Genomic DNA, 17,250 nt, shown 5'->3' with positions numbered 1-17,250 from the left:
AAGCCATTTGCCTAAGGTCATGGGTCTAGTGGTGGAGCTTGGATGTGAATTCAGACTCTTCGCAACCAATGCCGTTTTGCCTCCTATGATGTGGGGGCAGGGCGGGTGGTCAAGAACCAGGCTCTGGAATCAGATGGTCTGCCTAAAGGGTGCTAATTACAAGCTTTGGATACTTAGGCAAGTTATTTAATTTCTCTTTACCTCAGGTTTCTCTGTCAGTGGTATGGGAATAAGAATACTGACCTCTTGTAAGCATGGTAATTCACTTAAGAAAACTTCGCATAGTACTTGGCATACAGTAAACATTCAGTAAATATTAGTTATTATTACCAACAAGACACAGTAGGAAGAGTCCTTTTAAAGGGATCCTTTTCTGTTTAAAAATCAGAAACCACAGAATCATGCTGTCTCTGCCCAAATCAAAACCATATTACATACTTTAAGAACCTTGTTATTCTAAAGGGGGTCAGTGAGCTTCCACTTTATTTATCAAATAGTAAAATAATAACAGTTCTCACTTTTGGGGTGCAAAAGACATAAGGTAAGTGCCCAATACCATATCAGAAGTAGTAACAGTAAATTTATCCCAGGATCTCTCTGGAAAGAAGCCACAGAGGAGAGGGCTTGGTGAAGAAAAACAGACAAAACCACCTAAACCTCTGCAGAGGCTTGTCTGTGGTTCAGTGCCTTAAAGGCAGTGGCTATCAAACCATTAGGTCTGCAGACAATTCTAAAGGGCAGGGGACCACCTCCCCACCCCACCCCCAGACTCCACCTGGTTCTCCAGTGATGGATTAATGGAAGGGTAAAGCAAATCATTAAATAGTGTCCAAAACTCAAAGTTCAAATGTACCATTTTACATGACATGAATGGGAAAATAACACCCTTTGAGAGCACCTGGCCGACCCTTTGGTAGCCATTCTGAGACCTCTGGTTCCAAGACACCTCTTCCACCAGAGGCGGAGCCGAATCAGGAGCTGACGCACAGGGAGCCTGGTGAGATTTCTGGCTTCTGCCACCCCCTCACAAAGACATAGATCTTGACACTGATTCCTTTTCTCTCGCTAACAGATTTAGAGAGAAGGCATTTTAACCGGAGGCATAAACAACTGTCGCTGTTCTATGCTGCCCAGATCAAAACGAGAGACGAAACACTCCACACCTCTGATCCGTTGTGATTTAGAAGTGCACTGTATGAGTTTCCTTTGTTATCGTGACCTTTCATGTGACTTTTGAGACTGTATTGAGTGCTGAATGTTTTCTCACAGCCATTACTGGGGCAGAAAAAGGGTCTTTCACCTGCAAGAATGAAAAGAGGTGTTAATTCCACCATAAAACCATTTCACTGGATGAAGACATCTACTTTCCCCTAACATAGGGAAGTAAATATGCTAATGAGGGTTCAGGTAATACACTGGATCAATTATCCACAAGTTAATCAACCCAGTCCTAAAATTTAATGCAGAGCAAAGCACTGAGAATGGCCTGCTCCTAGGAAGTTAAAAGAGAAGCTAGTTTCTTTTTTCCCCCCTCAGATTCTTTACTGAGTATCTCTGAATTGGCTTTATTTCTTAAGGTTAAGCTCCTGAGTCCAGTCTTTAGATCCTTTTTAACATTTGAGAGGAACTCAAACATTATAGGTGAAGGCCAACTGATTAGACTTGCTCTCTCCACAAAGCTGTACAGGTTTCAATGGAAACACACGTATTTATTGGCTCAAAGAAGGTTAAAAGATAAAAATTAGCCTAAACTCACCAGTATGTGTACGGACGTGAGTTTTAAGGTGGTGGCTTGCTGCAAATGCTTTTCCACAGCCATCATGATCACACCTAAGGAAGTTGTTTAAGCAGAAAGGATAGCAGTCATTAGCTAATCGACCTTTATCTTCAATATCTCTTGTAAATACAAACTTAAATTAAAGCTGCTCAGAACACTATGATCAGATCGACAAAATGGGTTTTACAGATGGGAATGATGACAGGTCCCTGGAAAATAAGGTGACAAATCTGGGATGAGAGGGAGAGGCTGGCCCAGGAAACGTGTTTCTTGTCCTACAGGTAAGGTACATGCTGAGAGCCCTAACAATAAAAGCCTTCTGATGAATGACGCAACAGAATTCTATTGACAATGAGAACGCATATGGAAAATCTACTGTGGCAAATGAAACACAAGGAATATGAGTGATGGGTACAGAGGCTTTCACATAGGCACAGGGCCCGAAATACAACACAAGCGCAAAATCAGTTAGAATACACTGGCTACAATGTGATTATCTGTCATCTTCAGAGAACTTTTCTCTTTTACTTTCTTGATAACTAAAACCAGAGGTAATATTTCCCTCCTTAGGACTCCAAGGGCATTTATCTACATGCTACTTTTATGGCACCTGTCATTCCCAATCTTATTTTATCTCTGTGCGCATACATTTGTTATCTCTTCTCCTAGATTGCAATTCCTTTGAGGGCAGGGTCCATGTAGTTCTTCACATCCGCTGTAGTTCTTGCACACGGCAGGCATTCGGTCACTATTTACATGAATGAATGCATATACTTATACGCCAAAATATTTTATTTCTTTAAATAGAAAACTTCTCTAAAGCATTTTACTTTTTAAGTACATAAAATCATTGCATCTAAAGCCCCATCTAACACTCAGGAAAAATTAGCAGTTTTAATCATGACAAAAACACGTATAACTGAATAGAAATTAGAATCCCCTTGATAGCCCTATGGGGAAAAAAGCAACCCAAGCTTCACAGCAGCTGGAGAGTAACCAACTAGGATCCAAATACTCTTGCCTTTAGAGGGGCCATGACTCAGAAATGTATCTGTAATTCTTAAAAAACACACTTCCATTTAATTGGTGTTTAAGAGTTGACTGTCCCTGAAGACTGTCTGATTTTCAGGTGTCCTAATGAGATGAGTGATTTGAGAATAGAAAGGCAGCATATTTAATGCCATGAATGTAACAGCAATCCCTCCTTGCCTAAATTCAGAGACATGTTTATAGGCAGTTTTCAGTAATATATTTATGTTATATTTAGGATGGATCCTTACAAACTGATTACCTCATTAAAAACATCATATAGTCACTCCAAAGTTGTTTTTCAATCCCTGCTGAATGCCCAGAACCACACTATATGCTGTGAGCACAGGAGAAATTAGATGGTACAACTCCTTCCTTCAAGCTTATATTTATACATGTATCAATTCAATATGTAAGTGTGTTCACATATATATATCTATATATATAAATGGAAATCTATAGATAAAAATGGATGCTCCTAGCACTGTTTACAATAGCCAGGACATAGAAGCAACCTAGATGTCCATCAGCAGACAAATGGATAAGAAAGCTGTGGTACATATACACAATGGAATATTAAAAGCTATTAAAAAGAATGCATTTGAATCAGTTCTAATGAGGTGGATGAAACTGGAGCCTATTATACAGAGTGATGTAAGTCAGAAAGAAAAACACCAATACAGTATATTAATGCATATATATGGAATTTAGAAAGATGGTAATGATGACCCTATATGCAAGACAGCAAAAGAGACACAGGTGTAAAGAACAGACTTTTGGACTCTGTGGGATAAGGCGAGGGTGGGGTGATTTGAGAGAATGGCATTGAAACATGTATATTACCATATGTGAAACAGACCATCAGTCCAGGTTTGATGCATGAGACAGGGTGCTCAGGGCTGGTGCACTGGGATGACCCTGAGGGATGGGATGGGGAGGGAGGTGGGAGGGGGGGTTCAGGATGGGGAACACACATACTCCCATGGCTGATTCATGTCAATGTATGGCAAAAACCACTACAATGTTGTAAAGTAATTAGCCTCCAATTAACATAAATTAATTTTTTTAAAAAAGACGCTCCTATAATGTTTGTATGTACACACGACATATTACAAAGCAACAGCCAAACAAGTGACTAAAAAAAAACAAAACAATACTTGCACCACTAGCTTAAGTATCTTTACCCCTCCTCCCCTCCTCCCCTCTTCCTAGGTAGGTATCCTTGCCCCTGTGCTCAGCATCTCATTCTCAGACTGTCTGGTTCCTTGTTCGTTTCCACCAGAGCAGACGAAGGTTCTCAGGAGGAGAGCCTGCATCTTAGCATTTCTCTAGTACTGATGAGGGAGTCGCAGTAAACGCTTCGTGAAAGTAAAGGGAGAGGGTAAGGCAGAGAAGCCATCCCCCACAGAGCAGGTGGGGACGCTCGTGGGCCCCATCGCCCCTCCTCCAGTCTGCAGCGGTTTACAGCTATCCCGGGGAGAGCAAGCACTGCCCAAAGAGCTAGCACAGGGAATTCCCTCCCCATTTTGAAAAATACTAGAGTGCATCAAGACACACCCCCGAAACCTAGTCAGTGATAAACAGAAAACAGCGAGACCCACCGAAATGGCTTTTCTCCTGTATGGGTTCGAATGTGCTTCCTCAGATCACTGAGTGTGGTGAAGTACTTGCTGCAGCCTTCAGATTCACAGTTAAACGTCTTCCCTGTGTGAAGCCTCTGATGTGCTTTCAGCCTGCAAGATACCCCAGAGAAATCCCCTTTGTCATAATGCACGCCAGAGCTTTCCCACGTCAGCTTAATGTGCATCAAGGTCAAGTACATGAGAATTCTACAGTCATAATACACTAATATCAACACTTTGTGCTCAAAGAGAAATTCAAAGAATTATACAGCAGAGTGGGGTGAGTGTGACCCTGAAGCCAGGCTGCCTGGGACTCAAACTCTGGTCTCCTCGACCAGAAGGGGATCTTGACCCAGTTACAAAACCTCTCTGCTTCCATTCCCTTCGCAGCGCACAGGACACTGCCTGCCACGCAGTGAGTGCTTTTTAGGTACGGCTGCTCAGCTGTGTCCACCTCTTTGCGATCCTATGGACTAGAGCCCACCAGTGTTAGCTATTACTGTGTTTGCTATGTGATAGCCAATGCTGAAGACTAATGTAAGTCTCCTGATATAAACGGTAGAAAAGAAAAATGGCTGATGAGCAGACCACTCCCCACTTCTTGAGGGGAGAAAAAAGTTAATCTTCAAGCTGAGGCTGGGAAGGAAATCAAAGAATCCGTAATACCAAGCTCCTGAGCCAACAGGAGATATTATTCCATACCAACTACTAAAATCCTCAGGCCGGGATGTCATTCTGGGAGATACAGATCCAGACACAAAGCTTTTCTGACTGTAACCGATCCAGGATGTGTCCATGTCTAAGTAACAACTCCTCTGAGGAACTGTCGGCAGCTTGGCACAGCTGCCCTCTTTCAAGCCCTGCATGTGAGCGTCTGCCCGGTATAGGGGGAGCGCCGTGGTCGTGGCAGAGCCGGGCTCGGGGGCTGGGTGCTGACCTGTAGAGCGTGTTGAACGCCTTCTCACAGCCCTGCACGTCGCACTCAAATGGCTTCTCCTTCGTGTGCACCCGCACGTGGATCCTGAGGCTGTAGGAGGTGAGGAAGGCCTTGCCGCAGCCCTCCTGGTTGCAGACGAAGGTGTACTCCCCTCGGTGGGTCTTCTGGTGGGTGCGCAGGTTGCCTGCTGTGCTGTAGGTGCGGGGACAGCCCTCAAAGGTGCACTGGTACCGCTTTACCTGGCAGACGGAGGACACCTCGTCAGTGGCACAACAGAGCTGCCCAGCGCCTAACTCCCCCAGAGCTTGGCTCTCGGGAGAGGCAGGTGAGATACACAGGCTTCTGTCGTCGACACAGAAAGCACCTCTAACACAAGGGGGAAATCTTCCTGCTGAGCAAATTACACCAGGGCAACAAACGATGAGAGCAATGGACGAGAGGCAAGGCAGAGGCAGTTAAATACTCTACATGAGCGTAAGACTGGTGTCCACTCAACACCCACGCCCTAAAGCGGGCACATACTACTACACTCACCCATGCTCACATACGACTCTAAGGCTCGACTCAACATCTTGTCCTCTGGGCCTGTAACCTGATGAGAACCAACCAACATAAAACTGAGTTTAAAACATTCTGAAATTTATATACTCAGTCATAGGTGTACTAGTTCAGTTATATACCAGCATAGTCTCTTCTGTAACTTCAGATCTACAAAATGAAAAACGTGTATCACAGACTTCTGGGAATATCTGGTAGTATGGCGCTTCTCAAACTGCTCCTCCTGGTCCCCTTCCCTCACCACTCTTCCTGGAAAGCGTGCCATCTGCAGGAGCCTCCACTTCCTGCAGTGCCTGTGGAACCACTCGGCAAGCTGCCTTCACCGGACGAAACCATGCTCTTGAGCTTGCTGGTGCTCAAACTCTTTCCTCCTTCCCAATTTTCCTTTAAGATTGGAAAAAAATTTCTCACCGATGCCCTCTCCTTCTGAAACGTGTCCTACACCACAAAGCAATTCCGTGGGGCTCTTTGTCTTCTTCCCTGAGTCACTCACTCCTTTTCTTTAACTTCTACATATAGGTTCAGCCCAAAGCTTCTCTCTCATCTTCCGAACCTTCCCCATCTCTCTCCTGGGAAAGGGGAAGCAATACAGCCTTGGCTGGAGAAAAATGACCACTGGCGCTTAGGTTCAGGACTTTGAGCAGGTCTTTCCACGTCTCGGAACTAAAGGTTCTTTATCTCTACACAGCAGAACTGAATGTCCTGCTGTCTCATGGTGCTTGTGAGCAGAACAAAATGAGACAAAGCCTCTGTGAAAAGACTCTGTCAATGTCCTGATGCTATACATATCAAGGCCCTGCTGCTGCTGCTGCTGCTAAGTCGCTTCAGTCGTGTCCGACTCTGTGTGACCCCATAGACAGCAGCCCGCCAGGCTCCCCCATCCCTGGGATTCTCCAGGCAAGAACACTGGAGTGGGTTGCCACTGCCTTCTCCAATGTGTGAAAGTGAAAAGAAAAAGAGTTCTGCCTAGTCTTCAGCTTTAGCAGACACCTTCCCCCTTTACTCATTGCTCTCCACGCTTCAGTCTGCTCTCGCCACACTACTGGTATCCATCTGACAGTTACTGAGCTCCTATACCCCAGGCAACAAGCTAGACAGCACAGATGAAAGGTGAACGAGGCAAAAAGCTCTCCTTTTACGGAGCATCATCTTAAGCAGGCACGTGTGCACAGATGAGTATAGACTGTGCTGAGCCGGGCAATGCACACACCCGCGGTGCCTGGGGAGCATACAAAGAGGGAAACCTAATCCTTCTTGGAAAGACTGGGCTCAGTGAAGGCTTGGAGACTGAGGCATTCTGCCTGAACTGAGGATGTGTTTTGGTTTGCCTATTGGTCTATTTTTTAGGGATTAACTGAAAGAGTGTTCCTTAGACAAACTGGAGGAGATGGGCATTCCAGAAAGAGGTAACGCCTTGAGAACTACATGCAGAGATGAATGAGAACACTGGTCCAAGAGACCACAAACACACCTCGGTAGGTGAGAGGCTGGAAACAGAATCTAGAAAAATGAGTGAAGCCTCCTCAGTTAAGCTGTGAAGTAGAGGAAGAGGACAACAGGGAGCCAAGATATCTTGGTTTTAGCCAAGATAGCAACACAACCAGATGAGGGGTTTACAAGAGATCATTCTGGAAGCCTATGGAAGATAGACTGGAAGGGTAAGCGAACAGAAGAAGGGGTAGCAGAGGTGAAGAGAAGGGGGACAACTGTCCAAGACAGAGGTGAGAAGAATCCAAACTAGGGAAGTGACGGGGCTTCCCTGGCAGTCCAGGGGTTAAGACTCTGTGCTCCCAATTATAGGGGGCATGGGTTCAATCCCTGGTCAGGGAACTAAGATCCCGCATGCCACACAGCATAAGTAAATAAACTGACAGTGGACATTATGAGAGATGAATTCAGGAGAAAATTAAAGGGGGGAAATGAGTGGCTCTAGTGACAACAGTGTGCTGAGGCGTGGTAGCAATGAGGAATGGCAAAGTCAAGACCAACTCCCAAGATTAGGACCTGCATGACAAAACAGATGGTCACACACCAATTCTGGACTGGACAGAGGGTGGGGAGAGGTGGTAAGTTGGGTTTGAGGTACTGCCAGGTAGCAATGTCTAGTAGGCACACATATAGGCTGGAAGCTAAAAAATAAAGTCTAGTGCAGGAGTTTCTGGTACACAGGTAACAGCTGCCTTTACTATGTACTAAAGCAGGCGGGTTCAAGGCCCAACCCTGCTACTTACTGTGTAACTCTGGGAAAGTTACTTAAGCTAGTCTCCAGCTCCTATTTACAACATGGAGGAAAGAAAAATCAATCTTTTTAGGGTTGTTATAAAGACTAGGGATAATTCGTGTAAAGTATTTCAACACAGGGACTGGCATATAGTAGATGCTCAATAAAATCTTGGCCACGAGGCCAAAGGACAGGCTCCTGAACGTCACCAATGTTTAGGGAACTGGTAAAAAGAAGAGACGCCACTGGTGGGTGAATGGGTGACAGGACTGCGGAACTGGGAAGAGAATGCAAAGGAGATGGACGTCACAGAAGCCAAAAGATAAAAGGTCTTGAGGAAAAGAGAATGGTCAGGATGTTTTCAGAGAAAACAAGGAAGATAGGAAGGACTAGGGAAAGTATAGGATCCAGCAGCTAGGAATTCACCAAGGACTCAGCAAGACTAGTTTTAATGGACTGATGAAGCCAAAAGTCTGGCTTAAGGTGAATCATGAGAGGCAGGGATAGAGACTGGAGGTGCAGACTGGCAGAAGTGGACTTCTGAGTTGATGAAATCTTGTTTGTTTGAAGTAAGATAGGTTTTGAGCATATTTGGGAGGAAAAAGGTCCTGGATGAAAGAAGCTGAGGATCTGGGAGGAACATAAAGATGACAAGGATATTTAAAAGCCCGGGTGGAGGGAAAGGCCTGAGGTAGGGAGAAGGACATCCAGTTTCAGAGAGGGAGGATCTGATGTTAGGATGCGGTGACTCAAGGGCCTTTTGGGCCACGTGGTCCCTCTTACAGCTACTCAACTCCACTGTTGTATGTACGTGGAAGTAACCATTTGTTGTTGTTTAGACACTAAGTTGTGTCTGACTCTTCTGCAACCCCATGGACTGTGGCCTGCAAGGCTCTTCTGTCCATGGGATTCTCTAGGCAAGAATACTGGAGTGGGCTGTCATTTCCTTTTCCAGGGGATCTTCCCGACCCAGGGTTTAGGCAGACTCTTTACCACTGAGCCATCTGGGAAGCACCGAAAGTAACCACAGACAGTACATAAATGGACAAGCAAGGCTGTGCTCCAAATAAACTTTATTTATGGACAATGAAATCTGAATTTCATCATTTTCATATATCATGAAATACTGTTCTTTAGATTAAAAATAATTTTTAAATGTGAAAACCATTCTACACAAACAGGCATCTGTTTGCCAAACCCTGAAAACCTGTAGGGGTGGGGAGGGAGGAGCCCGGAGTCCTCCCATCTCCCCTGGGCTCCAGGTCCTTCTCTCAAAAGCCCAGTCCCTAGTAGGATTTTGCACAGGATTTTAAGTTCCCCAGACAAGGGTTCTCCTGCTCATTCACCTCTTTCCCTTCCCTAGGCCACACCAGAGGTGATCCATAAATACCCGCTGAATGGAACTATTGAGCAGGCATTCTCATGTCTCAGGGCCTAGTTTTGAAGCCAATCGCCACCAGATTTATTCTAAACCAGTGCGCACACGTGCCATTTCCCTGCTCAAATGATACAGCCCCAATTCCCTAGCCCTGTGTTCAAACTCCTTCAAGCCGCTCTTCAGGCCAGCAGCAGAGAACCGTCAAGGCCCACAGGGGACAGCGCCTCTTCCCTAACTGCAGCACTGGAGTCCCATTTGCCTGCCTTTGGACTCTCTGTTCTCTTACTGGAAACGTCCAGTTCCTTTCTTCTCTGCTTTTCCCAATCTCTTCCACTCAAGCTTCACCACCTCCAAGGCCCTCCACTACCATTCCATACCTACGTGACAGTGCCCGTCTCAGAATTCCAATAGTATTTAACTATACCACTCACTTGACACTTAGCTTACGCAGCTAATTATCCTCTCATGCACGTCCTGATTTCTCAAGACGGAAAACCTCTCCGGTACTTCGAGATAGAGATTTCAAAATGACCCCTGACCCGGGAGGAGAACCACGACTGTGAGTGCTCCACTTAAGGAGTCTGCGAGTCTCAGTCACAGAGCTCATGACAGTGGTGGATGGCGAGCAGAATTTCGTTCTTAAGATGCTACAGCAGTTGATACCTTCCTAAGTAACAAGTAAAATTAACCACCCATTCCTGTCTCTCTGCCCTGCCAACCGCTCCTCTCATCTAGGTTTTCTTACTTGGCCAATTAAAGCTTCCATTAAGTGTTCCTTCCTCAGGAACTTGTTCCCTGACCCATTCCTATCCCCTCCCCGAATGAGAAGAGGTATCCTTATTACAGGGGCTTCCCAGTTGGCTCAGTGGTAAAGAATCTGCCTTCCAAGCAGGAGACGCAAGTTTGATCCTTGGGTTGGGAAGATCCCTCAGAGAAGGAAATGGCAACCCACTCCAGTACTCTTGCCTGGGAAATCCCATGGACAGAGGAGGCTGGTGGGCGACAGTCCATGGGGTCACAAGAGTTGAACTCGACTCAGAGACTAAACAACAATTGTTATTACAGGTTTTCATGGCATCCTGGGCTTCCCTGGTGGCTCAGACGGTAAAGAATCCACCTGCAGTGCGGGAGACCTGGGTTCAATCCCTGGGTTGGGAAGATCCCCTGGAAGAGGGCAGGGCACGGCCGCCCACTCCAGCATTCTTGCCTGGAGAATCTCCATGGACAGAGGAGCGGGGTGGGCTACCGTCCATGGAGTTGCAAAGAGTCAGACACGACTGCGCGCCTAGGCACAGCACACGGCGTCCTGTATGTCTTTAAAGCACAGAATACCAGTAAGATTGAATAATTACATAATTAGATAATTTACATAATTATCTATGTAGATGCTAGGCACAGCAGTAGCTGGAGAACAGAAAGCACCAAGTAGATACCTGTCAAGTTAAACAATGAACCGCTACTCTGCAGCGCGACTGCAGCAGGCTCCATGAGAGCAAGGGCCACATCCGTCCGGCTCGACCAGTTCACTGCCACAGCCTCAGGCACTGGCCTCTGGAGAAGTGGCTGAGACTTGCTTAGTGAAGGGACAGATGACTAAACAAACGAAACTAAACCCACAGGACTCCCTGTTGAGGAAAGTAGGGGCAGGGGCTCTAAGTGACAGAGGGACAGAGTTTCAAGGAGGAGGGCCAACCAGGTCAAATATGGCAGAGGTGACTGAGGAAGCGTTTCTTAAGACTCAGCTCACAAGGTCAGAACTCGGCCAGCAAGACTAGTGTCACTGGGAGGGTGAGAGCAGAAGCCAGGACCTACCAGGCTGAGAAGCTAGGAAAAGGGAGGACATGGAGATACTGAATAAAACTACTCTTACACAAAACAGCGGAGGGGAGAGGACACAGCCTGAGCAAGGTGTGTGGATTTAACGGTGGGACACACGGCTGTCAAAGCAAGTGCTCCCCGATACTACACTGAATACATGTGTGATCTCACCCTGTCTGGAAGAAGGCAGGAAACGCAAGTGCCAATACTGTCTTTCAGAATCGTTTTTAAACAGCATCAAATATCAGAAGAAGGGAAAACAAACCACTACAAACTGGATCAGAGCAGGAAGTTGCAAAAAACCTCCTTACTCAGCAGAGGTATTGCAACATTTGGTACATTTAAATACAATTAAAGTTTATCACGCATGTACGCATTCAAAAAAAGTTCTGTTCCAGGGATTATATTGTCCCAGGAGATAGGAATACAGAAAAAATGGCTCCTGCTCTCTAGAAGCTCAAAGTCGAGAAGAGATCCAAACAGACAAGAACAATAGGGTATGAGGAAATGTACAGATGTTAGAATATAGGGAAATATAGAGAAAAAGACTAAGAAAAACTCAGGAGGCAGGAGGAGCAGGGGACAACAGAGGATGAGGTGGCTGGATGGCATCACCAACTAGATGGACATGAATTTGAACAAGCTCCGGGAGTTGGTGATGGACAGAGAAGCCTGGCATGCTGCGCTCCATGGGGTCGCCAAGAGTCAGACACAACTGAGCGACTGAACTGACTGAAGAAAAACTCAAGCTTGGGGATGACTAAGAACAACTTCTCAAAGGAGGTGATGCCCAACCTGAATTTAAAGAACTTGAGGGACACATAATTAATTGGCCTGTTGAAATTAACCAGAGTAGGGGACTTCCCTGGTGGTGCGGTGGATAAGAATCTGCCTGCCAATGCAGGGGACACAGGTTCGATCGCTGCTGGTCTGGGAAGGTTCCACATTCGGCAGAGCAACTAAGCCCGAGCGCCTAGAACCCGTGCTTCACAAGAGGAGCCGCTGCAGTGAGAAGCCTGGGCCCCGCAACTAAAGAGGAGCCCCCACTCTCCGCAACTAGAGAAAAGCCCGCGTACAGCAAAGACGACCCAGTGCAGCCAAAAATAAACAAATAATTTTTTAAATTAAAAAAAATTTTTTTTAAGAAATTAACTGGAGTACCTATAATATGAACACGTCACCAAAGATTCCATCGGAAAACACGTTTCTCCAAAAGAGCTTAAGTACTACATCACTTACACAGCTGCTGATTAGGCAGCTAGGGAGCTCAGGTACGGCACAGGCTGGGATCACTGAGGATGGGGTCTAATGTTTCATAAAGGGCAGGAGGCATAAAAGTTTTCAGATGTTGATTTATAAAGTGTTCTGAGTAGTTCTAGAATAGAGAAATAATTAACAAAGGTGACTGCCCTTGTAAGTTAATAGAAGCAGAGAAGGAAAGGTGAAATGAGATAAGCAAAAATAAGAAAATTAAACACTGGAATTCTAGGAGACAACAGCTTCAAAAGAAATTCAGAAGTGGGACTTCCCTAGTGTCCAGTGGTTAAGATGCCACTGCAAGGGCGGCAGGTTCAATCCCTCGTCAGGGAACTAAGCTCCCCATGTGGTGCACGGGAAGGAAAAAAAAAAAAATCAAGAAGAGAAAAAAAGCTGCGTTTTTGCTGGAGGAAAAAGAAATGAGGCCAGCAGAATTAGATCCCACACACACTAACAGCGCCACTATCAGTAAGGAAAGGGAGTCTCTGATTCTGAACACCGAGCATCTGAACATACTTATAAATCAATGCTCAGCCTGGCTCTGCCCCTTCCTTCCCATCCCTCTCCCCAGCACCAACTCTCTCCCCACACTGTCAGTGATCTCTCTCCCACTCCATCATATGCAACCAAAGAGCTCGGAGGAGAAATGGAAGAGCTCTGCACTGCCTACCACAGAGCTGAATTCACACACTGTCTCCACGCCTCAACCCTGTACCTTTAGGGAACCAGTGCCACCCTGGCTGCTCTTCACGTCTCAGCCCTTCTCATAGCTAATGGGCTTCAGTGTATGATTCTTGCCTCAGATTATTACGAAAATACAAAACTATCAGAATCCTGAACACAGTGCCTGGTACACAGCAGGCACTCAAAAGATGCCAGCCACCTAACCCTCTTGCCACTGCCAGCAAAACAGGAGTCCTCATCCTTTAGCTGTAAGGGCCCCCAGCTTATGAAATAAGTAAGTCATGGGGATGTAGTGCACAGCATGGTAACTACAGTTAATAGATATGTATTGTCTATCTGAAAGTTGCTGACAGGGTAGATTTTAAAAGTTCTCTTCACGAGAAAAAAAATGGTTAACTAGACTTATTATGGTGATCATTTTGTAATATATGCAAATACGGAATCATTATGTTGCATGTCAATTTTATCTCAATTGTAAAAAGTTAAAAACTATATTTAAAAAGAGTCCCAGCTTTGCTTGGTACCCCAACTGCCCACCATGGAAGGAAGTTTTGGGGGCCTGCTCTCAGGAAGCCCAGGAAGTCCAAGGGAGGAGGGTGAGTGTCTGGAAGGTTACCTGTGGCAAGGGCTGTACCCAGAGCCCCTGCAGAGGGACTATGAACATGTTCTCCTTGTAAAACATGGTTCTAAATGGTGGGTCACGTTCCACAACCGTATTAATAAGACAGTTCAGCAAGTCAAGGGTGACTGGGCTCCAGGGTACCTAAACACACAATCTATAACCCTGTTTCAGGAGAAAACGCTTCCCAAAGAGTTCCAAACAAAGACAGTTTAACCTTTTCTTTAACAGGAGGATATGCCCTTCCATACCTCCTTCAAGACCATGTAGGGGACTTCCCTGGTGGTACAGTGAACAAGATTCCACTCGCAGATGCAGGGGACACAGGTTCAATCCCTGGTCCGGGGAGGTCCCACATGCCGCTGAGCAACCGAGCCCATGTGCCAAAACCACTAAGGCCACACGCTAGAGCCTGGGAACCGCAACTGCTCAAGCCTGCACGCCCTAGAGCCCACGCTCCACAAGAAGAGAAGGTACCACAAGGACAAGCCGTGCACTGCAACAAAGAGGAGCCCTCTCAACTCCGAAACCAGAGAAAGCCTGAGCGCAGCAAGAAAGAGGAGTGCTGCCAGAAGTAAATTTTAAAAAAAGAAACAAGAAAGAACCTCGTGGGCCTTCAAGGAAGAGAGGACATTCACCAAACAGGCACCAGGCACGATCCTGAACGTTTTATGCATCCCCTGTTGTGCATATATAAATGAATAAATCTTATTTCACCTTCACGAAAAGTGACAGGATATTTTTGTTTCAGTTTTAAAAAAGAAGAAATGGAGCAGCTTGCCCAAGGCCACTCAGTATATACCAGAACAAAGATGGAACCTAGGTCTAACTTATCCCTGTGCACATCACAGAGGAAACAATTTTAAGAATAAGCTAGATTGAAATAAGAGAAAAACATGAACATTCAGATTCTTTCTCCAATGTCCTACATTGAAATATTAGCAATACTCAACAGGTACAGCCCACATACAATGTAAATCTGAGAACTGTTATTCCTGCAGCATTATGCCGGAAAACCAGTTGGAATGTAAAGTCACCCTGGTCTCTCTTCCAAGCCAGTGGGCCTCAGTGATGGAAATGCTGATGGCTGAAAAGAAGTATGTGACATGCATGCTGGCATGCGGGAGATAGCGCTCAACTGGCTTCATCTGCTGGCAAGGGAAAACGCTTCCAACCCTGGTTCCCTTCCGAACCCTGCGCCTTCGGCCTCAGCGGTCTTCCTTCCGGACTCCCCAGAGTCCCTCAGGGCAGGGATTATTTCTTTGTCCTTCCTGATATTTGACAAACGCTGATGATACTCAATAAGTAAAAGCTTGTGGAAAGAATGAACAGATCCTCAACACTAGCATTTCAAGCAGAAACTGTCTCTGTCCTAGTTCTGCAGGGCAATTCTGTGAGAGTTTACAAGGGAACCTGTAAAGGAAGATAATCACGGTGTGCAAAGACTAAAAGTGGGCGGATCCCCTCTGCAGAGTCAACAACAACCTGGTTTGTCTGAGAGGATCCTCACACTGCCTTAGGGATTGATAATGAGCCATGAGATTGGAACTGGGTCCCCAAGGTAAAGGGCACGTTGCAAAAAGGCTTTGAAACACTAGAATCAAAATTTCCCCCTTATTCTATATCTTAAAATTTGTCACACTGAAAAAAAAAAAGATCCCTTGGAATATCACTGACCAACATAGCAAGCAACCCAATTCATTAAGCATCCCTGTAGCTGTGCTTCTCGGCAGAAAAAATATATTTTCTCCCAATCAATGCTCTGGGACACTCGGGTGCATCATAAAGAGCATATTTAGTATGTGATTCCTGGGTTTCTTCACCTTTCTTGGCCAACCATGCAGCAGAGAAGTGCAAGGTCAGTTCACGGGTGCGGGGAGGCACATTCACTGATGTGGTTCAGAGGAAGCAACCCGACAGTCCTGAAATGGTCTTGGGAAGGGCATAGATGCAAAAAAGTTTAGGAGACCAGTGACTGCATGAACTGACGAAAGGAAACACAGCTGCTTAGAAACCTGGAGTAAAAAGGTATTAAAGGAGCAATTCTTAAGAATGCTGACCCTGAGAATGACAGGTTCTCATTCTGACAGGTCAGAGTGACAATGTCTTGATTTGAGAGCTTCTAAATCATTGACTCGATTAACTTAAGTCTTAGCAAACTCTGGGAGATAGGGAAGGACAGGGAAGCCTGGTGCACTGCCATCCATGGGGTCGCAAAGAGTTGGACACAACTTAGCAACTAAACAACAATACCAAGTCAACAGGCAGACAGCAGTCAAGTAGCAAGTACAAGAATGAGACAGGTGCACTTTGGATGGGAATGACCAGTGGCCCTGTGGGAAAAGGCAGGATCTGTAGCAAGGTTCTGGCTGGTTTATTTTTGCACAAAACAAGCACAAGGGAGAAAAAAATGAAGTAATAGGTAAGCCAACCACACACTATAGCAAACAATGGAACAATCTAAGGTAAACAGGAAAATCAAGCCAGAATCTGACTCAGAAAATAAGCTGCTTAGGAAGCCAAGACGACTAGCTATCAAATGATTTCATTTCTTAAGAGTAACACCTGGGCATAGAGATACAGAAACCGACCACAGTTTTTTGTCAGTTTTTTTTTTTTTTTTTAAAGGTGGAGGTGGGGGGAATGTAAAGAAATCATGAAGAGTGTTATCAGACAGTCATAAACACTGGCCTCTTCATACCAATTACATGGATTTAAATGCCAAGAAATAAAATAACATCGCCGTTACAACAAAAGCTACAGTTATGATGGCGCTCCAGGAAGGCGAGTCTACTGAATGTCTGGTCATTTAGCACAATTTTCAAAGACTGAAAGCCATTGGGGCTTCTCCCTCAACCTCCAGATAACCCCACACCTAATGATTTCAATGAGTTTCTAGAACCTTCCATGTAGGTCTCATGGATAGAATGGGAAAACATGGTGGGAGGAAAAGAAAGCACAATGGGCTAAATCCATGGTGGACTGAACAAGGTACTTGTCTTATTCAACATGATTATCAAGGATCAAAAGACAGGAATGGTAAACCAGGCTTGCAAGTAGGACGGAGTGACAGCTCATATCACTGGTTGCATAATCCTCCCTTCCCCACCATCTCCTCCTTTGCTGCCTAGATCAGCGTTTCCCAAAACGTGTTCCACAGAACACTGACCATGGAAATAAGACCTGAAAAAATGGTTTCCCAAGTTCAAAATATTTGTAGAATTCTGCATTTCCTTCCTTCTTGGTTATTATCAAAAGCTCTTGAGAAATCCCATATTAATAAACAAATCTCTGTCTTAACTTAAATGTTTCCCAAACATCTGCTCTTGAAAAACTCTCATAGCAATCAT

The 17,250-nt window shown here is 45.4% G+C and overlaps 1 protein-coding gene across 2 annotated transcripts in view; it reads right to left on the bottom strand.

Annotated features, from left to right (window-relative positions):
- MTF1 (metal regulatory transcription factor 1) overlaps positions 1 to 17,250 on the bottom strand; it is a 41,161-nt gene that overhangs the window by 18,596 nt on the left and 5,315 nt on the right. For both annotated transcript variants that reach the window (XM_052637517.1, XM_052637518.1), the window contains exons 3-6: positions 5,366 to 5,604; positions 4,408 to 4,539; positions 1,757 to 1,830; positions 1,164 to 1,300 (exon numbers count right to left, since the gene is read on the bottom strand). In XM_052637517.1, the coding sequence (XP_052493477.1) occupies positions 1,164 to 1,300; positions 1,757 to 1,830; positions 4,408 to 4,539; positions 5,366 to 5,604 (582 nt within the window). The remainder of the gene's footprint in view (positions 1 to 1,163; positions 1,301 to 1,756; positions 1,831 to 4,407; positions 4,540 to 5,365; positions 5,605 to 17,250) is intronic.

Source organism: Budorcas taxicolor, chromosome 3 (assembly GCF_023091745.1).
Source record: "Budorcas taxicolor isolate Tak-1 chromosome 3, Takin1.1, whole genome shotgun sequence".
NCBI lineage: Eukaryota > Metazoa > Chordata > Mammalia > Artiodactyla > Bovidae > Budorcas > Budorcas taxicolor.
This window is presented reverse-complemented; position numbering and strand designations above follow the sequence as displayed.